This window comes from Entelurus aequoreus, linkage group LG18 (assembly GCF_033978785.1).
Source record: "Entelurus aequoreus isolate RoL-2023_Sb linkage group LG18, RoL_Eaeq_v1.1, whole genome shotgun sequence".
In the NCBI taxonomy this organism is placed as follows: Eukaryota; Metazoa; Chordata; class Actinopteri; order Syngnathiformes; family Syngnathidae; genus Entelurus; species Entelurus aequoreus.
The window spans coordinates 18,060,645-18,084,102 of NC_084748.1; the positions used below are offsets into that span (position 1 = coordinate 18,060,645).

The 23,458-nt window shown below is 41.1% G+C and overlaps 2 protein-coding genes across 2 annotated transcripts in view; both read right to left on the minus strand.

Annotated features, from left to right (window-relative positions):
- Positions 1-971: 971 nt before the first annotated feature.
- LOC133633888 (uncharacterized) lies at positions 972-4,155 on the minus strand. Its single transcript, XM_062026668.1, has 2 exons — positions 1,617-4,155; positions 972-1,515 (listed from the first exon to the last, which is right to left on the minus strand). The coding sequence occupies exon 1, from the start codon at positions 4,102-4,104 to the stop codon at positions 1,624-1,626; it is 2,481 nt and encodes an 826-aa protein (XP_061882652.1). The 5' UTR covers positions 4,105-4,155; the 3' UTR covers positions 972-1,515; positions 1,617-1,623.
- A 3,168-nt stretch (positions 4,156-7,323) lies between these two features.
- The window catches only part of pcm1 (pericentriolar material 1), a 37,459-nt gene continuing 21,324 nt past the window's right edge, over positions 7,324-23,458 (minus strand). Inside the window, 19 exon segments of the mRNA XM_062026669.1 lie at positions 7,324-7,678; positions 7,758-7,881; positions 7,956-8,045; positions 11,113-11,312; positions 11,387-11,432; positions 11,525-11,676; positions 11,866-12,004; positions 12,062-12,112; positions 13,536-13,739; positions 16,340-16,474; positions 18,904-19,001; positions 19,092-19,226; positions 19,948-20,053; positions 20,621-20,749; positions 21,762-21,934; positions 22,091-22,147; positions 22,283-22,441; positions 22,515-22,801; positions 22,875-23,055. Coding sequence (XP_061882653.1) covers positions 7,653-7,678; positions 7,758-7,881; positions 7,956-8,045; positions 11,113-11,312; positions 11,387-11,432; positions 11,525-11,676; positions 11,866-12,004; positions 12,062-12,112; positions 13,536-13,739; positions 16,340-16,474; positions 18,904-19,001; positions 19,092-19,226; positions 19,948-20,053; positions 20,621-20,749; positions 21,762-21,934; positions 22,091-22,147; positions 22,283-22,441; positions 22,515-22,801; positions 22,875-23,055 — 2,492 coding nt within the window. The 3' untranslated portion in view covers positions 7,324-7,652.

Here is a 23,458-nt window from a genome sequence, read left to right on the forward strand (position 1 = left end):
CTGCAAGTAAAAGGTAATAAGTCTTGTTATTTTGAGTGCGCTTATTTTTGGCTGCAAGTGTACCTAATGTTTTGGGTGTACCTAATGTATGGGCCTCCCGTGCAGACCAACCTTTCAACCTCAGGTGTACCTAAAAATCTGGCCTCAAGAGTACATATTTCAGATGCAAGTACGGTTAATAGTTTGGGGTCTACCTAATATTTTGGGCTGCAAGTGTACCTAATGATTTGGATGTACCTAATATTTAGGCCTAAAGTGCAGACAAACTTTTTAGCCTCAGGTGTACCTAATAATCTGGCCTCAAGAGTACATATTTCAGATGCAAGTATAGCTAATAGTTTGGTGTCTACCTAATATTTTGAGTGCACTTAATACATTTGGCTGCAAAATATTCTGCCTTCAAGAGTACATATTTCAACTGTAAGTAAAGGTAATAGTTTGGGTCTACATAATTGAGTGCACTTAATATTTTTGGCTGCAGGTGAACCTAATATTCTGGCTTCAAGAGTACATATTTCAACTAAGTAAAGGTAATAGTTTGGGTCTACATAATTGAGTGCACTTAATATTTTTGGCTGCAGGTGTACCTAATATTCTGGTTTCAAGAGTACATATTTCAACTGTAAGTAAAGGTAATAGTTTGGGTCTACATAATTGAGTGCACTGCACTTAATACTTTTAGCTGCAAGTGTACCTAATATATGGGCCCTCCTGTGCAGACAAACTTCAGCCTCAGGTGTACCTAATAAACTGGCCACAAGAGTACATATTTCAACTGCAAGCATAGCTAATAGTTTGGAGTCTACCTATTATTTTGAGAGCATTTATTTTGGGGCTGCAAGTGTACCTAATGTTTTGGGTGTACCTAATATTTGGGCCTGCAGTGCAGACCAACCTTCCAGTCTCGGGTGTACCTAATAATCTGGCCTCAAGAGTACATATTTCAGATGCAAGTATAGCTAATTAGTCTGGTGGCTTAGTGACATTACCGTTACGGAGCGGATAAAAGCGCCAAATTTTTTATGGGCCTTCTTTATGACCTACTGAAGGATTTTAGAAGGGTACTCAAACTTAAATATTGAAAATACCTTTATAGTGCACATAAGTTATTTTGATCAATAACTGCAAAAAACGCCTATACTAAAAAAGGACTAATTCTTGTCATGTGTCCTCCTGCTGCTAGTTTTTACATCATACTTGCACAGGGTGTCTACAGGTAGTGTCTTCACATCCCAGAACAGCCAGAATGCCAATATTTGATTCCATTATGAACCATTTGGCTTTCAAATAAGGCCTCATTATGGACGGAAATAGCAAAAAGTATCATTTTCAGATGATGATTCAAGACCCAGCACATGAAGTATTATCCATAAAACCTTTAATGCAATTATAATGTTAGAACTCTGATTGAGGCCAAAAATAAATTAAAGGGGCAAGTCAGCTGGTGCACATGATCAGCATGGGGGCTGAGGACCAATGGCCTGGATGACTCTTCTTACTACACTATGAAGTAATCTGCACGTGAAACAGGCAAGAAAACAATTGTTGTCACAATTTAAACAAATTGACATGCATCATAATGTGGAAACTTGGTGTATTGGTGTGCATAACTGTACCTGGTGTCTATTTGCAGCAGTTGCATTTGCAAAGTGGAGAACAGTCAATATTAGCATTGCTGCATTTACAGCTGGAACAGTCACCTTTACATGAGCATTTTATCAGCTCTCTGCAGGCAATGGAGACCTCGGGAATGGTTATCCAAACTGGAACCCATGACCCTGTTTCGTCCTTGGTCCATCCAAAGTCCTTTGGAGAAGGAATCACTTGCTGTGTGTCTGTGCTGGTTGCCCAGATTCCTGCCTGAAACACAGCCCGTTTTACATGCTGGAGTAGGGCATCCTGCGTGGGAGGTAATCTCTCCATCGGCCGACTGTCTTGACAGAAGAGTTCCTTCCTTGTTTGACTGATGGAGTTCAAAGGACTGGATCTGTTGTACAGGATCACAGTCAGCCTCTCAAGTGTCTGGAAATGCTCAGAGTCAACTTTTAGTTCCTGGAATGGATGCTTTGCCAGATACATAAATGTTTCTGTAGCAGCATCATAGGCTTGCCAGGCCCTCCAAGCTGACTTCTTGCCTTTTCCGTTAAATGCAGATGTTGTGTCACAACCTGAATATGCGTGGAACATAAGCAGACCTTGTGATTTGGGTTCCCCCAGGCTTTTGCAGATGTGGTTTATGTGGTAATATCTGAACCTTTTTCCCATGCCAAAAGCCACCCAGATGTCAGTCAATGGTTGAAGCACCACCAAATCATAAAATAAACCAGCAAGGATCACGATGACATCAGTGTCCACAGTTCGCACAAGAACTGTCTTTGCTCCCTCCTTCAATGCGCATTGTAGATGGACCACTATCCTTGTGTCTGCCTCCTCATGGTTGCAACAGTCCATCATGCTAGTGGAACCAAAAGCTTGTCCTGACACCGCTTGCCCCGATGTGACATACACAGCTTTGGTTGGTGGCCAGCTGAACTCTTGGATCTTGGATGTCAAGAAATCAAACAACTCCTTCTTGTTGATTGGGTCGCGAAGAAAGTCCATCCAGTTGCCTGGCAACTTTGTCGGGCCTGACACTTTCCTGCGAACACCACGTCCTCTTTTTTCTCGGGTGGACTCCTTCAAGCTGTCAGGGATGTACGTGTCCCATACAACATCCAATCGTTTTGCATCCTGCAGCTGCTTCTGCAGGTAGGGGATGAAAACCTCATTTGCATAAGCATCAAACGTGCTCACTCTAATAGTGGGCAGGCAGTGGACAATTACTGCCCCATCTAGGACTTTGAAGTCATAGGTTGAGGGTGGCTCTGATTGTGCTGGCTGCTCAAGACATTGTAGCAGGTCTGATTTGGTGCCTGTCAGATGAAGTTTTCCAAAGTCTGAGAGAGATGGAGGGAAGGACTGCACCTCATGTGTAAAGAATTCATCCAAATTACTCTCACGGCTCTGCATAGCTACATATAGCTGGCCAAAGAGTGCCACGTTGTTCTGAAGCACTTTAATCTTTTTCCCATCTTTAGACATTGTCTTGCGTCTAGGTTGCCTGAAGACTGCCAAGGAATTCCTTTTAATCGGATCATGGATAGATTGTGTGCGTTCATCAAGCACCTTCTTGACAAACTCCTGATATTGTCTCTTCCCTGTGTCCTCCAGGATGAGCATGGTATTTGCGACTAATTTATCTGCGCAGTTGCGACTATCAAGAGTCACAAGTTCCTCGAAGACATCCAGGAAAGGGTTTCCCATACGCCTTATGGTATCTGACAGACTGTTGACCTGTCTCTGGAATGTCTTCTGTGTGCCAAGACCCTGCTCATGGTGCTGGAAGCTCTCTTTGTCATCTTGGAGATATTCCTCTTCAAATTCCTTTATCAATCTTGCCATTTCTGGGCCTGTGAGCATCCATCTTCTGAAGGCAGTTTGATTTTCTGTGAGGCCAACCGCACCACCTGAACCTTTCACATTCTTGTTCTCTTGTTCATGAGCTTGGTCCAGTGGGATTGCAGAAAACCTGTTAGATGTCTTTGAAAGAACCCAGTGAGAATTCTTCTCAAACTCGTCCTTGATAGAGTCGGGCAAAGACTTCATGTCCCTGATATGGACAGGCAACCATCTTGAATAGTTCACATGGTCCAAGGCAAAGAATAGAGGGGCCAGTTCTTCAAGCACTTCTACATACAGTAGGAAATTCTGCTCTCTGTGTGCCCTTATGAAGATGAGAATGAGGGTTTCATATCTCATGATCAGATCCCAGAACATGAACGTCGGACTCTTCTTCAGCATGTTGTTTCTCCAAGCCATGAAGGACTCTTCATCTTTGGGGCCTGCACTAACCCTGAAAGCCTCCTGTTGTAGATTGTGCAGTGTCAAGACAGTGACCTGGTGTGCATGCCTGGTTCGTGTTAGGTGTGCTGCTTTCAGAAACGACTCAGCCATGCCACTTGATGCCACTTCTGCTTCAATCAGTGCTGTCGTCCAACCAGAGCCCTCTAGGAGATCGCCAAGTGTATTCCAGAGAGCCATCTCTGTGTGTAATCCTCCCAGCATAACTACATGAACTCTTTCACCATGGGTGTTCGGCCATTTCCATTGTACAAGCTTAGCCAGAGCAAACAGAGGCTGATCAAATGCAGTGACAGGGATCTGTCCTGGATTGAGAAATTGAACAGCCTGTCTCTGAACATCCATGCCATGCTTAATCATGGCTGTACATGTACATTACCTATAGCATTCCACCTGAACAATGTTAAATTACTGTACCTTTATGGGTGCCCAACTACTACTTGTATTCTAGATTGCACATAATCCAGCTATCGTAACCTAGTTAGTTGCTGCAAAAACACTGACTGATGTGCTAATTTATAATAAATAATAATGTCTCATTAATGAATTGCTGTTACCTGGATTGTGTACACTTCTCTTTGATTGCAGTGCTGTGGTTATGATCATGCAGTTTCACATTGAATCTCCACTGACTGTCACACAAATAATGGAACCAGTTAACGAAGTTAAAATATCATTAGGCTACATTAGAACTAATTTATTATAAATTACCGTTATGGTGGGTGTAAAAAACAGTTGGGTTTTCAAGATGTCACTAGTTTACATCATCTATCTTAACCTTGGTTGCAGCAAAAAAACATGTGCTGATAACATTAGATGTCTAAAATAGGTAGCCTAGCTAATCTTTTTAACTTTCCTTATGCTTTGTTAAGCAACATACAGCTCATTCTCAAAGCATTATTATTGTTATATTTACCTGATGAACACCTGCTTGATTGCAGCTCTGTGTGATGCTGAACTGCACAGTGATCATGTGATCATGTGATCAGGCTGGAACTTATTGTGATCATGCAGGCTAGTTTATATATCGCCATCTGGTGTTGTGAATGTATATTGAAACAGTAGTTGCGATTATGAACAACTTCATGATTAATTCTAATTACAAAATGAATAGAGAATGTCTTTACCCACACTACATGCAGAACATGACATTTTTTCAGCTTTTTTCTTAATTCCGCCTATACTGTACAGGACTTTATGGAGGATGTACCTGTACCAGGTGCCTTGGTAATGCATTTTAGACATCATTTTGAATGTTTATCCATCACTGGACCCAATTAAAAGCAAATTTACCTTCCTAAGTGGAAAAAAACAACAATTTATCAGCAATATACCTTTTATGACTCCGGAATAACATTTTTTAAACAATTTTGTGCACTATATGGGTATTTTCAATATTTAAGTTTGAGTACCCTTCTAAAATCCTTCAGTAGGTCATAAAGAAGGCCTGTAAAAAAATTGAAGTGAAGTGAAGTGAAGTGAATTACATTTATATAGCGCTTTTTCTCAAGTGACTCAAAGCGCTTTACATAGTGAAACCCAATATCTAAGTTACATTCAAACCAGTGTGGGTGGCACTGGGAGCAGGTGGGTAAAGTGTCTTGCCCAAGGACACAACGGCAGTGACTAGGATGGCGGAAGCGGGGATCGAACCTGCAACCCTCAAGTTGCTGGCACGGCCGCTCTACCAACCGAGCTATACCGCCACCGGTATAGCTTTTATCCGCTCCGTAACGGTACGCCTAAAAATGTGCGCTAACCCACCGCACTAAATAGTTTGGGGTCTACTTAATATTTTGAGTGCACTTATTATATTTGGCTGCAAGTGTACCTAATATTCTGACTTCAAGAGTACATATTTCAACTGTAAGTAAAGGTAATAGTTTGGGTCTACATAATTGAGTGCACTTAATATTTTTGGCTGCAGGTGTACCTAATATTCTGACTTCAAGAGTACGTATTTCAACTAAGTAAAGGTAATAGTTTGGGTCTACATAATTGAGTGTACTTAATATTTTTGGCTGCAAGTGCACCTAATATATGGGCCCTCCTATGCAGACAAACTTCAGCCTCAGGTGTACCTAATAAACTGGCCACAATAGTACATATTTCAACTGCAAGCACAGCTAATAGTTTGGAGTCTACCTATTATTTTGAGAGCACTCATTTTTGGCTGCAAGTGTACCAAATGTTTTGCGTGTACCTAATATTTGGGCCTCCAGTGCAGACCAACCTTTCAACCTTAGGTGTACCTAATAATCTGGCCTCAAGAGTACATATTTCAGATGCAAGTATAGCTAATAGTTTGGGGTCTACCTAATATTTTTGGCTGCAAGTGTACCTAATATTCTGGCTTCAAGAGTACTGTCAGAATAATTGTATCTTAAGTTATCACAAAACTTTGCGTTGCCATGAGTACCCGGCGAAAAGACAAAAGCTGTCTTTGAACCTACCAAGAAGAAGGCTTGGAAAACTCCACTGTGTAGGATGGGAAGCAACATGAGGGTGTTCTGTTTCTTTGATGTATTGTAATCAACAGAAAGATATTGTCTTGACCCGAGATCTACAAAGCGAAGAGGAAGCAGGACCTGACTACCCTCCAGGGACCTCTTCTTTGAACTGAATTACGACCTTTTCTTTTAACTGTTTTAACCAAAGGCGATGGCTGTTTACGACCCCCGTCCCTTAGAAACAGCTGTTGCCATGTAATCAGGGAAAGTTCAAATAAAAGAGGAGGCGTACAATCTTTCGCCAGAGCGTGATGAGACTGTTCAAGAATACAGTCCAGACGTCGCTCCTCAATTGAGCCAAATTTAATTCTGTCTGTTTAATTCCTTGCTTCTTGTGTTGTTTAATAGATGTCTTCAGTGTTTTAACCTGACAAGTACATATTTCAACTGTAAGTAAAGGTAATAGTTTGGGTCTACATAATGGAGTGCACTTAATATTTTGGGCTGCAAGTATACCTAATATGTGGGCCTCCAGTGCAGACAAACGTTTCATCCTCAGGTGTACCCAATTACCTGGCCTCAAAAGAACATATTTCAACTGCAAATAAAGCTAATAGTTTGGAGTCTACCTATTATTTTGAGCTGCAAGTGTACCTAATGTTTTGGGTGTACCTAATATTTGGGCCTGCAGAGCAGACCAACCTTTCAGCCCCAGGTGTACCTAATAATCTGGCGTCAAGAGTACATATTTTAGATACACTTATAGCTAATATTCTGGGCTGAAAGTGTACCTAATGTTTTGGGTGTACCTAATATTTGCAGACCAACATTTTAGCCTCAGGTGTACTTCATATTTTGGCCCAGCAATGTACCTGAAACTTTGGGTGTGGCTAATGTTACGTAATCTCAAGATGGCGGACAAATGAGCTGCTCTTGTAAAAAATGCAGTATAATCACATTAGGTCAGTTACATTCTAGCAATAAAAGAGTATTTAACATTGCCAACATTTTATTTAAAACTTCATAACATGGTAACATGGAAAAGAGGTGAAACTAAACCCTTGCGGGATAAAAGATGTATAAAAAGAGAAATAACATGTTAACAAACCAACATTTTCTAACTCAGCAGGCGCATGACGATGACCTCATCCCAAATGACAACACACACTTTGTGGACTACAATTATTGTTAGTAATGTGTGCATTAAGTTTTTATGTCTACAGTATTTGCTTGTAAAATAAAGGTCATAAACAAGAGAACAGATTAAAAGTGCAAACCTTGGAACAGCTGATTAATGTTTTTCTATTCTTTCTGGGCGCCAGCAGTTCCTGCAAAAGACAAGAAAAAGTAAGTGTTATTGTTAGTGTTACACAGGTGGTGTTCAGCAGTGGCACCATCAAAACAAACCTGGTTCCTTCAGAGCCTCGTCATTTCCCACAAGCCCCGGCAAAGATTCCGCGTTGCTTCCGAGGATTTCCACCCGCAAGTCGTTAATCTGCTGTTCCTCCACGATCCTCTTCTGCAGCTCCTCCTGAAGCCAGTCACTCAATCAGCTCCATTTGGCCTTTAAAAGGCGCGATAGCAGCTGTTGGGATTGGACGTTACCTCACACATGACGCTGAGCTGCATGGGCAGGTCGTCCACTTGGACAAAGTCGTCTTCGTCCGACGTCCTCTGACTGCCTGAGCCCACCTCCTGCACAGACACATCATTTAGATTTCCTGTGATTTCTAACACAACTCTGCTTAATTACACATCATGACCATCCTCTTAATGGGACTACTTTAGTTTGCTTTCACTACATCGGGCAATGGTGTTGAAAAGTGATTGACAGGAAGACCGCCCAGTGACTGAATCATGACTGAAGACAGCCAACGACTGAATCGTGACCGAAAAGACAGCCAACGACTGAATCGTGACCGAAAAGACAGCCAACGACTGAATCGTGACCGAAAAGACAGTCAATGACTAAATGAATCCTGACTGAAAAGACAGCCAATGACAGAATCGTGACTGAAAAAGACAGCCAATGACTGAATCGTGACTGAAAAGACAGCCAATTACTAAATCAGGACCGATACAGACAGCCAATGACTGAATCGTGACTGAAAAAGACAGCCAATGACTGAATCGTGACTGAAAAGACAGCCAATGACTGAATCGTGACTGAAAAAGACAGCCAATGACAGAATTGTGACTGAAAAGACAGCCATTGACAGAATCGTGACTGAAAAAGACACCCAATGACAGAATCGTGACTGAAAAGACAGCCAATGACTGAATCATGACTGAAAAGACAGCCAATGACTAAATGAAGCGTGACTGAAAAGACAGCCAATGACTAAATCAGGACTAAAAAGACAGCCAATGACTAAATCAGGACTGAAAAAGACAGCCAATGACTGAATTGTGACTGAATAGACAGCCAATGACTGAATCGTGACTGAAAAGACAGCCAATGACAGAATCGTGACTGAAAAGACAACAAACGACTAAAACGTGACTGAATAGACAGCCAATGACTGAAGCGTGAGTGAAAAAGACAGCCAATGACTAAATCAGGACGGAGAAGACAGCCAATGACAGAATAGTGACTGAAAAAACAGCGAATGACTGAATCGTGACTGAAAAGACAGCCAATGACAGAATCGTGACTGAAAAGATAGCCAATGACTGAATCGTGACCGAAAAGACAGCCAATGACTAAATGAAGCATGACTGAAAAGACAGCCAATGACTGAATCATGACCGAAAAGACAGCCAATGACTAAATGAAGCGTGACTGAAAAGACAGCCGATGACTAAATCAGGACTAAAAAGACAGCCAATGACTAAATCAGGACTGAAAAAGACAGCCAATGACTGAATTGTGACTGAAAAGACAGCCAATGACAGAATCGTGACTGAAAAGACAACAAACGACTAAAACGTGACTGAATAGACAGCCAATGACTGAAGCGTGACTGAAAAAGACAGCCAATGACTAAATCAGGACGGAGAAGACAGCCAATGACAGAATAGTGACTGAAAAAACAGCGAATGACTGAATCGTGACTGAAAAGACAGCCAATGACAGAATCGTGACTGAAAAGACAGCCAATGACTGAATCGTGACCGAAAAGACAGTCAATGACTAAATGAAGCATGACTGAAAAGACAGCCAATGACTAAATCAGGACTAAAAAGACAGCCAATGAATAAATCAGGACTGAAAAAGACAGCCAATGACTGAATCGTGACTGAAAAAACAGCCAATGACTGAATCGTGACTGAAAAGACAGCCAATGACTGAATCGTGACTGAAAAGACAGCCAATGACTGAATCGTGACTGAAAAGACAGCTAATGACTGAATCGTGACTGAAAAGACAGCCAATGACAGAATCGTGACTGAAAAGACAGCCAATGACTAAAACGTGACTGAATAGATAGTATTTTCAATGACTGAAGCGTGACTGAAAAGACAGCCATTGACTGAAGCGTGACTGAAAAAGACAGCCAATGACTAAATCAGGACGGAGAAGACAGCCAATGACAGAATCGTGACTGAAAAAACAGCGAATGACTGAATCGTGACTGAAAAGACAGCCAATGACTAAAAAGAATCAGAATCTTTATTAATGGCCACACAAAGAATTGTGGAATTCACAACCGGTACAGCTTTGACAGCTTACATCTACTTTGTAGTTAGTCAAATAAACTGTATTGGTTGACATTTTAAATATTGACGTCTCGACTGGCCAATACTGCATGAAGTGACTAAAAAGAGACTTATTTTAAATATTGACATGTAGACTGGCCAATGACTGCATAAATAGTGAATAAAAATACACGTATTTTAAATATTGACGTGTAGACTGCCCAATGATTCAGTAGTTACTGAAAAGACACTTATTATAAATATTGACATGTAGACTGGCCAATAACTGCATAGTGATCGAAAAGACACTTATTATAAATATTGACGTGTAGACTGGCCAATAACTGCATAGTGATCAAAAAGACACTTATTATAAATATTGACGTGTAGACTGGCCAATAACTGCATAGTGGTCGAAAAGACATTTATTTTATATATTGATGTGTAGACTAAGGGGTGCCGGAAGTTGGCTGACCCGTCAGCGTCCCTGTTCTGTCTCCCTGTAATATATGTCTGCTCTTGAATGGGATTGTGCTGAAAGTCTGAATTTCCCCTTGGGCACTAATAAAGTAAACGAATGACGAATGACTGCATTGATTGTGACCAAAAATACACTTATTTTAAATATTGACGTGGAGACTGGCCAATGACAGTGAATAGTGAATAAAAAGACACCTATTTGAAAATGTTGATTTATGGACTAGCCAATGACTGCAGCACTGACCAAAAATACATTCTAAATATTGACATGGGAGATGGGTGCATGAATAGTGACTGAAAATACATTTATATTAAATATCGATATATAGAATCGTCGATGACTGCATGAATAGGAACCGAAAATACACTTATTTTAAATATTGACGTGTAGACTGGCCAATAACTGCATGACCAGTGATTGAAAAGACAGCCAATGACGACATGCTGTAGACAATTTTTTTTTCAATCTTGTCCGGTGTCGCTACAATGAAACCCACCCAATGAACACTGACTTGACCTGACGGCTACTGACGGCACAGACAAACTGAGCAAGAAGGCGTAGCAGCCAGGAGGAAGAATACATGCAGACTTCTGGTTGTTATATCAAAAGTGATACAAAACATTTGCGATCCTTAGGACTTACGTCCACGTTTATCATGACTGGTGAGTCTGTGTCAGGGCTGCTGGTGGTGATGGGCTCTTTGGGGAAGCCTTGAACTTCTGAGCTTCTGTTATTTTCTTCTGGCGCACCAGCGACCATGTCCTCCTCTTCCTTCTCCTCAGGGCTGTGACTGTCCACCCCAATTGGCTCATCTTCAGTCAGCTGGACAACTTCAGACTCAACTGTTTGAGAGGGGCATGATTAAAATTGTGGACTAAAAAGTAGTTTCGCTGAGTCAGCAGTAAGGAGCACTCACTGTTGTTTGCTGAATTTAGGTAAGTTGTCATCTCCTTGCTTTCCTCCTAAACAAAGAAACATTAAACTCAGATATGTACACAGTACAGTACATGGAACAGAAATGTTGGAAGTTTTGAACAATAGCGTTCAAACGGACCTTGTGAAACTCCATATGGCTTTCCGCCGTGGCCTGCAGTGACGTTTGGACGTCCACAGGCCCCGCCTCAAACTCCTCCAGCTCCTCCTCCTCGTTCTCATCCTCGCCGCTGCCGTAGTTTGTCAGGGCCTGTGTCTCGGCTTTGGAAAGACCTCCAGGAAAATTAGAAATAATTGATGGATTTAATATTTAACTAAAGTTAAATAGTCATTTATTTCATTTGTTATCAGTGACACCAAAGTAAAGCAACTAAGCAAACACTTTGGTACAATGGAGGCAAGGAAAAAAACATCACTTTCTGTCATTACACACTGTCTAGCTTGTTGCCATTTTTTCCTTACTGATAGAGAGCGGCATCCCACAAGCTTCAGCCTCCTCCTCATCTTCCTCATCGCCGCCGTCCTGACTTCTCGTGAGACTAGCCAAGTCCATCCCCTGCTGAGAAGAATTAGCGTACTGCTCCCTGTCATCTTTATCCTGCTAGACAGAGAGAAAGCTTCATGTGACGCTCTAAAAGAGGGATGCACATGCACAGACCTTGTCTTCATCTGGAGAAGCTGATGTTTTGACCTGGACCATCATGCTCTCCTAAAGTAGAGGTAAAAAAATAAATAAAACATTAACATCACTTTAGATTAGTGGTTCTCAAAGTGGGGGGCGCGGAGGCATGACTTGACGAGAAGTTTTTTTTAACAATTTTTTTTTTAATGTTTATTTTATACAAATACATATGTCATTTCATTTAAAAACCAAGACAAGCATCAAATAAACATACTATAACAAGAGGAATAAATAATGTCTCTTACGGCGGAACACCATCTCTATGCCGACGTAATAAACAAATCGCGTTGTCCCGCTCACCCACCGCGAGTCACGCCCACCGCAAGTCAGAAAGCAGAAGACACAAACGACGCTGAATATCAGAAAGTAGCTAGCTACCCTAATTTCGAATCTCAACTCAACGTTGAGCATGACTTAAGAGTGGCAGTATCAAGCCTGCAACCCCGCTTTGAAAAAATGTGCAGTGCAAAACAGGCTCATTGCAGCCACTAACACTGTGATAACTCTTTTTGTAGCAAGGTAACTGTTCATCTTTTTACTAAAAGGCTGCATTTTCTTTCATTTTTTGCACGGATAGTAAGTGAGTTCAATACTTTAAGATGTTTTATCTTTTATGTTATGTCAATAAATCTAAACTTGACTAATTCTGTGACTATTGTTGGTGTGAGGGGGGGCCTGAATTTTTTTTCTTCATCTGAAGCGGGGCCTGACAGAAAAAGTTTGAGAACCACTGCTTTAGATCAAGTGTTTCTTAACCATAAGGCCGCCAGGGGCCCATTGTTGGGCCGCCAATAAATATCTGCTTCTCAGCTCTGGTTCGTATGGGCCGCAGGGGTACTTAGCTGCACCACTCTTTTCCACCACTTGTGGCAGTAACGACATCATCAAACAAACAAGACTGGAGATAAAGTCGGAAGTTTCTTAAGCGCAAAAATTATGACTAAGGTGGTGAAGCTGCATTTTTATTTGAACAAAATTTCATTGAAAGTTAATTTAGGAAAAATATATTAGCATTTTAGTTAGAATCTATCTTAGCACTGCATAATTGTATGTGAAACAAATGTATCAGTTTTAGTAGTCTCTTCTTCTGCAGTATATTTGATTAGTGTTCTTTTTTTTTCCAGCCTAACCTAAGCCTTGATAATAATCGTTGTAATTAACACATGCGTTCTTATCATTTGACAAGATGTATCCTGGTAACTGTAAATCGGTTAGATATAATTATTGAATATGATTAAAGAGTAAGATTACTAATTCTGTGTTAATATTTGAGTGAGTCCCTGGCCTCTATATAGCGCAAAAGTTGGGCCCCTATGACAAAAAGGTTTAAAAAAGGCTTTAAATCCAATGCATTTTTGAACAAAAAGTTTATACACTTTTCTAATGTTGTTGAATGAGAAAGAGTGTGTTAACATTTGAGTGATACATACTATAAATGAAAATAACCCACCTTCAAAGTGTAACTGGCCTCTGGAGGTGCCTGAGCCTTCTTCCTTTTCTTCTGCCGGGCTCCAGAAGGGACCCCAATGCCATGGTCCAAGTCCTGCATGAGCCTGAAAAAGGCCAGCTCATTGAAGAGGATGTCCGAGATCTCCACCAGAAGGTCCTCGCCGCAGTCCTTTAGGGTGTGGCCCGCGAACACACTGAGAGAATCCTGCAGGTTGACGAGGCGAGAGGTCAGCTTAGGCTATGTCCAACCGAACACAAATATTTTCAAAAACACACCATTGGTGTTTAAGCAATCTGTTTTTCCACAAGAAAAAAAAAATCACAGGCGTCACATGTGCATGTTGTCCAATCAGAAGCCCAAAAAAGCAGCCAAAACTGACTTGGCATTAAAACGCCTCAGTTCCTCAACATAGTGGTATATTATCAAGACAATGATGTGTAGAATATCTTTACAATCAATAACACACTTTTAAGAGGCCATGAAATAAGAATGTTTTCTTTTCTTTTTTTAATTGCCTGAGTGTTATAAGGCGCAAGTAAATAACTTAAAGGACCCGGAACCCTATGTAAGAATTGCATGTCAAGTCATCATTAAATGGCCCTGATATGTCAAAAGGCATTAATAAATCGTGTTCTTTTTGAATACCTCTACAACTGATAACAGTATCAGCCGGGATATGCTCATTTCAAAATTAGATTTACAGCCCCGAAATCTTGTTATTGTATTCATTTCGATGTCCGCCCTCTACTGTTTGACCAATTAGAAAGTCCGTGAGTGTGTCACATCCAGGTTGCCAGTTATGCACCGCCATCTTCGTCTAACTACTGCCACTGGTAAAGTTACTAAACATGTCAGACCTTAGTAAATCTAAAAGGCCTCGTTACAATTCTCAACTTATTCATGACAAAGCCAGGAATAAAACAAGGATTTATACCGGGGATGCCTTTGGCGTCCGATGAAAAAAATGTTCTCTGCCGTCAATCGTCTACATCTTTCAAACTTGCTAATTTCCTCCTTGATAAGTAAGTAAGGCATTTATGTTTTCTTATTACTTGTAATAAATGGAAATGGACATTTCGTATTAAACTATATTGTCTAATACAGTCTATGATCTTGTCGAACAAAGCTAGTATGTTCGTGCAACGAATGCTTAGCGTGCTGGCCCGGTCAATAACACTTTGACATATAGGCTAACGGGGGAAATATATGCCCATTAGTATGTATGTCGATGGGTAATTGAACTGACAGTGCAAATTATTTTTATCTTGGTAAAATGTCTCCTCTTTAGTTTTGGTCGTACATTAGGCTGCTAAGCATGCTCTACTTATTTCACCAGTATAACCATTGCTAGCGTTGGTTGCAGTTCGTTTTAGTCTTTGTTTTCTGATAGTACAGACAATAACCATATGATTGCCATTTGTTGTGATATTGTACGCAGGCATGACGTATTTCTTCCTGAAAATAGCCTAATTTCTGTGTAAAATGTGTTGGTTAGAGATTTGTTATTGACAAAACGCTTGTCTATTCAGTTATTATGGTCCCATCACCTCAACCCCCCAAGGCAGTGGAAATTAGAAGGTCCTTGGAGTAGCCCAGTCAATCGTGCTGGATTTGGCGGCGTATCTGGCAACCTCAGTCAGGGAGAGGGGGAGGGTACTACAGAATTTTGACCGTGATTTTCTGTTTATATTCTTACATATGGCTACTTTAATTTTCTGTTGTTTAAATATGCTTTAAAAACATGAGCTGAGGTCACACAATTCCAATGACTCGAGGTGTCTCGAAACAGCTTTTTTAAATTTACGATTACAATTTGGAGTAGTGGCAGATATTTATCCAATACGATATCAGCAAAAAACATTCACTTTTTTATTTTGTAGTGTGGAATGTTAAAAGAAAATGGCTTGATTAAATGAACTTCAGTCGAACAGAGAACAATGGTAGGTAAGAAAAACACGAGAAAAACGCTAATCTATTTATTATTAACCATCTGGAACGGACTTATGCCGTCTTTAGTTGAAGTGGATAAGGAACTGTTTTTTTTTGCAACACATAGTGGTCACAACATTTCATTAAGTTAGGCTCAATTTGAATACCCATCCTCCCCCTCTGGTTTTGCGCATTCACGTCAATCAAGAGGCGTTTGAATTATCCTTCAGGTAGAGCGGGGAAGAGCGAAGTACCTCCCACGAAGCAAGCTCGCAGAACTTCCTACACTATCGAGTGCGAGGAGAAAGATGGTAGACCAAAAACCCAGAGAAGCATACAAATGTAAGTGTAATTAATGATTTTCATAATAATAAGACTCTATTGTTCAAGAGACTTACTACGTATGTCTAGCTTGTGTGCTATTTGTGTGCTTAGCTGTTGTGTAGCGTCTAGCTCCTAGTAGCCTACAGCCTACCATGGTTACATTTGAATAAAAGTAAATTACTTTACTATAAGTACAAGAGAACAACCCTGTGTGTTTTAACTGGCTGTCCAGCTATGCACAAGTAAACACTCTTAAGGACTGCTTTTAGCAAGAGATTTTAAATGAAAGCCAATGTAATTCCATATTAGTTTATTTTACCTGATATCAGACCGATATTAAGATCAAATTTGGAACACTTGACAAGCCTAAAAAAAACTCAGTTTGACCTGTCCACAGTAAAGCCTGAGTTTCTGAGGCTCTCAACAAGCAGTTTTAGTAAGGCTTAGTTTTTGAGGACCAAACCCCCCATTTATGTGTGGGAAAGAGACCAAATGCATAGAAAAATGTGTGTTTTCAAAATATTTGTGTTCTTGTGGACATGGGGTTTTACCTGCAGAATGCCGCCTAGCTGTCTGTGGAAGAAGCGCACAAACTCCTTGCTCTCATCATTCTGCTGGGTGAGCGCCAAGACCTTGCGACATAAAGACGTCAGCAGGTGCTGGGAGCACACCTCGTCCATGTTCTCCTATAACAGGAAATGACACACATAGAATGTGGTCTCAAATCACACCTTTCATTTGCCAGAACGTTTAATGGTTTTCTCAATAGTTCCAGATCATACATAACAAGTCATTTGCACTGTATGACTTTTTTGGGACATGTTTTATTTTATTTTTTATATATTTGTTCCGATTTAAAAAAGGGGCTGCTGAGAAATTGCTCTAGGTTAAAACATTTTTCAAACCAAAAAAATACATGTACACTAGGGGCGTAACGGTACGTGTATTTGTATTGAACCGTTTCGGTACGGGGGTTCCGGTTCGGTTCGGAGGTGTACCGAACGTGTTTCTACACGCACATATTAAGTAGCGTAACGCACGTTGTGTAAACAATGCACACCGAGGCACAACACACAGCATGCTAGCAGCTAACGGGCTAAGGTAGACTGACCATACGTCCTCTTTTCACCGGACATGTCCTCTTTTGCGGAGCTGTCAGGGCGGAGTTTCTTAAATGCCTCAAATGTCCGGTATTTTGAGTTAGGGTTGCGTGTATTTTCAATGTACGTTCAGGGTTAAGAAGGGGTTAAAAACAAAACCAATTGTGCGCGCAGCAGCATTCGTGGGGGAGGGGCAGAGACAGAGAAAGCGAGAGAGTTATGATAAACGCGCATGCGTCGCCAGGCTCTGCTTTTTATCCATAGATTTATCAGATTAAATTTAGCAGGGTTGTCAAAAGTGTGCCCCGAAGGCCATTTGCGGCCTACAGCTAATGTTTTAAAGGCCCACGGCACATTCTAAAAATACTATTAAAATAAACAAAAACATCACAAAAGTGAAATAAAAAAGCTTAAAGGTTAAATGTAATTTAGAAAAAGTTGCAATATTGACTAATAAAACAAAGCTGGTTTTTTTTCTTTCAAACTGTCATTGCTCAAAACATAATATTGAATCAAAATCAATGTTATTATGAATTGTTGACCTATCCAAGGCTCCGATTACTTCACATCAAATATTCCACTAAGAAAAATATTTTCGGTGGAAGATTTTGCAAATTTGGTAAATAAATAACCCAAAAATGTATATTTTGTTGTTTTCTTACTGTACCGAAAATGAACCGAACCGTGACCTCTAAACCGAGGTACGTACTGAACCGAAATTTTTGTGTACTGTTACACCCCTAATGCAGGGAGCATCTGCACAAACACAAAAGCAGGCCCAGAAAAGCAACTAACAATTTGCAGTCTTGTTGTTATGATAGACTCAACGGTCTCAATGATAGCGAACGTTAGCTAGCCAAATATCTATCATTAGCTCACAACACACAGAGCTAATGCACATATTATTAATATTAGGTGCGGTTTAGGCCTGGGCCGATAACAATATTTGCTTGACGATATATTGACCTACAAATTATTGCCGATAAACGATATTATTGCCAGATGTCTTGTCAAACATTTGCAGCGTTTTTAGAAATGCAATTTTTTCAACGGTATTAAATGGTGATGTATTTAACCACACCTTCTGTGAACACACACCATTTTTGCTGTTTTGTTTACACTGACCTGGCTTGTTCACCAGGTGCAGCGTGCAGGTTTGTTGAAGTTGTGCACATTTGTTGAAATTGTGCACATTTGGCAAACTGGCTCCTCTCCTCGGTGTTGATACACTCTTGTTCCAAAGGTTTAAACAGAAATATTCCCACACAGGTGCAGTGGCATTCGGTTTTGTGATCATTTTGACCATGTGAGCTGCTACATGCTAACTAGTTGCACTGTGTGGCTAGCCGCCCCGCTTCACAGCACAAAGAGTCAAAGACACTTCATGAGGACAAGATAATTCACCCTCTTTTCTTCTCGTTATGGCAAAATCGCGCACAGATGCTAAAAGCAACAGAAAGCATGAATGCTTTTAAAAACGTACTGACTGACTTAGTTTTAATTAATCGTCAGTTAATTGAATTATCGAATATCTGCCCAGGCCTAGCGTGGCCATGTCAATTAACATAGGCATGTATGACTGTCACCAAACTGTCAATAAAATCAAAGTGCAAATTAGATTACATTTGACCACTTTGGTCATAATTTTTGCACATAAGAAACTTCTCTTTTAACTTTAGCGCCAGACTTCTTCTGTTTGGGATTGTCATGACTGCCACAAGTGGTGGAAAATTGTATTACATCTGAGTACAGAAACAACACCATAGTGTGTGCAGGCATGTTCAAACTTTTTCTTTGACTAGGCAGCCCAGAGAATCTTTGGGGAGACTGAAGGAGAGTAGCAATAGATCTTGCAAAAATATAAGAGACTAAGGCCGCGCTTTACATTAAAGACAGCCTATTGTGACAAAGAACTGCAATACCAACTCTACTACACATTTTCTTCACAGGAGTAACAACAAAACGTGAATAAAGATCAATCATGGGTACAAGTTGGCATATTCCGCTCAATTTACCTTTAGGAAAGGAATGACCTCTGACATGATTGCCCTAATTTGCTGGTTGAGTTGTTGGGTGTCAATCTGAGGGCAGTGCACGTCACCAGAGGCTCCTCCTGTTTACACACACGATGGTGGGGGAAGAAAATTCATATTATGTGGTGAAAGTGGATAGCAGCGATGGTGTCATGGCGGGTGGTACATACCGTCTGCCGCAGCAACAGCAGCCTCCACATTTGAGAGGTCGGATTCACCAGCTGTGCTTAAGTCCCCTTTCAACTTCATGCGATCGTATTTGTGTATCTTGGCCAAGGCATAATCCAAATGGATGACGGTGTTGCCTATTAAGAGTCAAAGGTGACAGATATGATGAAAAAATGCCCCTCTAGATTTATATTCACTTGTCTACATGTATTCGTAGTTATATTGGTGAGGGCCGCCATTGTTATAAGAATAGGTGTCTAAAATCTGACTTCCGGCTACAAGTAGGGACATTTTTCTTTCTTTTTTTAAATGGAATGCTATGATAGATAAAAAGGCAATGTGTCATGGCAAAAACGATCGTAACCCTTTATAAGAATGTACGCAGCTCATGCTAGCACAGAGGAACCAGTAAGTCAACATCCCTAAGATTGGCTGACACCAGCAGTTGAAATAAGCAGAACCAGCCATTGTTGGTACATTTGCTTTGACACAGAACATTAGAAGAATGGCCAGAAAATAAAATATGTTATGACCTATTCGTTGACATGGCCTTCCTTCATGTGTGCAAAATATAATATGAGGGATTGGATTTATATGGGGCTTTCTAATAATTCAAATATCCAAAGCGATTTCACAGTGAAAGACATTAATCATTCATACAGCAATCACACTGGTAACTACGGTGGTAAGCTAGCCCAGCCGACCACCACCAAACACGTTCATTCACATTCACACACCAGCATGTGTGGCACGGGAGCAAGTTGGGTGAAGTGTTTTGCTCAACCAACTGAGTCACACCTGTAAAAACGTAAAACCATCAACGCCCATCATTTCTACTTTCCAGCAGTTTAAACATACCCGGGTCGTCTTTGGCAAATGGATCCAGGTTGTTAGAAGACACAGTGCTGTCATTACCCACAGACTCTGCGCCATCTCTCTTCTTCAAGTTCTCCTCCATCACTTCCTAAATACACAGACTTCTTTTAGGGGGTGTGTGTGTGCGAGGAGAAGAGACAGCAAATATTCAATATTCCTGAAAGCAAAGCCTGGCTTAATTAGGCCGAAATGAATGCTCCACCAGAGGACTGGAAAGAAAGCAAGACCACACTTCAAACAAAAGCTCAAAGACATTTCATCCATCATTCCTAAACAAGGGAATTATTCAGACACAAATAGTCTGACTTCCAATTAGCTGAACACACAACCAAGAATACAAGTGTGCTCGGTGACAAACGCACACAGACAGCTGAGGGTCATTGCTTACAGACCGTCTGGCTGTCAAGAAGAAATCAATGAAGATGCAGGAAGGGAAAAATTAAAGATGAAGACACAACGAGACAAGACAGGAAAGGATGAAAGCAGACCGAGTAGAGGGAGAAACTAATGAAAGATGTATTGCCATGTAAAAGATGGGACAACCACTGGAGAGGAAAATGGAAATGGGGGAGGTTAAGATGAAGAAAAGTCAAGATAGGGTTGGAACAAATAAGTAAGCGCATGCTGGAAATCGCTAACGTGGTTGGTCTCTTACGACATCGCTGGTTGTGGGGCTTTCACTGGGCGTAAGTTCAGAATGAGAGCCTCCGGTCCAAGACGCTGCTCCGAGGGGCGGCATTTCCTGGGAGGCACTCTTCTCAGCCAGATGCCTGGTCACCAAGTCCTGCAGGGTCATAAAAGGACAAGGAGAGGCTTCAATTACTTTCTTCCTGGGATGCTGCTTCTATGAAGCCTGACATGCATCATAATCATCATCCAAATCCTGAAACATCCTGAAAAGCCTATAACATATACTCCCTTTAGAGCAGAGGTGCCAAACTTGTTTTCATTGAGGGCTACATTGCAATTATGACTGCCCTCAGGGGCAGCTTGCAACAGTGAATACATATAAATATTCTAGGGCTGTCAAAAAAAACGAGTTAACTCATGTGATTCATCAAAAAACATTATGGCAATTATCATTTATCAAAGCAGATTAATCACGCAATTTATTTACACATGGTCCTTTACCCTAGCTGTGGATGGTTTACCTAGTGTGCTTGCTGGCAAATTTCACACAAAAATACACCCAGATGGGCATTAAGATAAAACTATTACCAATTTTTTAGCAAATAAATGTAGTGCATTCAAGCAAAAGTGCTAAAATGTTCCTGGATTTTCATCCAGAAACAATAAAATTGCACTTTTGTCCAAATATTGGGGCCCTTTTAAGTTAATTTTAACTATGCAAGCGAGTACCGGTAATAACCTGTAGATTAATCAAATGTAAAAAAAAAGATTAATCTGGTTAAAAAATAAAAAACAATAATTTGAAAGCAGGAGAATATTCCTGTATTAAATTGAAGCCTCTCCTTGTTTTCATACAATAGCTATATTTAAATGTGTTTTTCTTTTTAAAAGGCCTGTTACATGTTACTGTTCGGGGGGGGCAAGCACAAAATAAATTAATTTCAATAGGAGATGACAATTTGAGATACAACTCTTAACATAACCAATTAAGCTCCTAAATTGAGGTACTACTGTACTCCAAATGATTATTAAAGATACAAAATGTTACATATAATTTGGGATTACCTGTCCCCAATTATCACTTGCTTCCAATTAATGCTGTGTTCCCTTTTCCATCTAACTAAAACACATCAGCTCTAACCACAACATTTAGAGTCTATACTAACCTGCAGAGCATAGAGCGCCCTCTGCCTTAGATAGTCTGTATTAAGCAGCTGCAGCTCGTGGAAGAGCTCGATTAGAAAGTGAGGCCGGGACTCGTTCTGGGATATCAGAGTCGCCACCTCGGAGTAGATGGTCTCCCTCAGAGCCTCAAAGAGGCAGAAGTCGCTGCTGGTGTCTGTAAGTTAGGAGATGTTACAACAGATTTCCTCCATAACAAAGGCCAGTGCGATGACAACAACGCAGGTCAGATGTAGAATGCGGGCATGCGTGGGATGTTGTTGGGAGGTGCGGACCAAAAAAACATGATGCAGGATGTGCATGGTGAGTTTACCTGCTGCTTCTGTGCATGCAATTCTGTTAGAGAGGAAGGGTGTTCTCCATGCATAAGCTGTCAGTAGGATAAATGAACAATTAACTCAAATTTAAATGACAAATGGGCAAAACTGTTACAACAATGATGACACACAAAATTAGTTTAAAAGTGAAATGGGTGACAAACAACTCTGATAGCTTTTAGTCATACCAGAGGAATGGTCATTTGGTCTGTTCCCAAGCTTAGTTTTGCTGTTGAGTTTCTCCTGAGTGAGTTTGTCCAAAAGATGCTGATCTTTGTGGCGAGACAAGACTGCCCTCTCTTGGTGAAAGTCAGCCGTGCTGCTCAGGCTGTCGCTCTCCAGACCTGCTAAAACATGCAAAATGTGCTACAAAATTCATAACGTTTGTAAGCAAACTACCAAATCTGACTGCCACTATACCTTCATTGTTTTTGCTGAGTCCTTTGCCCCTCCTGCGGCGACTCTTAGAAAGGGGCGTCTTGCTTCGCGAGGCCAGGTTGGCTTGGGCGGAGGCCTTGCGTCCGGCTTTGAAGGTCTTCGTGATGGTGGTGGGGTCCACCTGATCAGGCAAGCTGCTGATGCTTCCCCCTGAAGCCCGGCCGCACTCCACAGGAGACTGGCTGCAGCGGTGTGGCGGCATGGCGGAGGACGAGGGAGGTGTTTGAGTAGGATGTTGCAGGCCTGTGTGATTGGGCCACGCTGGTGCTCTGAAGATAATCGATTATTTCCTTAAAAAGCACGTAATGACCTACAATGCTGTCAAGCATTAACGAGCCATACCGTCTGTCTGCTGCCATGTTCAGAGGCGAGCGCTGCAGCGGCGGAGGGAAACTCATGTACTCTGTTTTCATGGAGGTGTTGGGGCCTAAATTCTGCTTGTGCTGGTCCGGGTTAGCGTGACAAGCTGCGCCCTGAGGGAACTCGCCCATCGCAGTGGGGAAAAGTGGAAAGGGGTGAAATCCTGCAGTGTGATAGAGATAAGGATATTTTGGTGGTTGGGTAAATTTGGTGAATTCAGTAAAGTTCTAGTAGATTTATTCTTGTGAAGAAAGGTTTCTATACCCCTGAATCAGATGTATTTAGTTTTATTTTCACCTAGAAAAGCACTCTATAAGCACAGACCTACACCAGGCCCTGCCTCTCTAATAGTAAATAAGTCCTGAATCCAAACGGTGATCCGGATCAGCCCCCAAAACAAACTGTGTGCCTTATTTCATTTCTGACATTCCCTGAAATGCAGATGAAAATCCACCCATAACCTTTTGAGGAATCCATAGCGCAATGAAAAAATGAGAGAGAAGAGTCCTGTCAGTCATAAACCGTCTGTCGGTGGAGGCGAGGCCGCTAGCATACACACAGAAGCT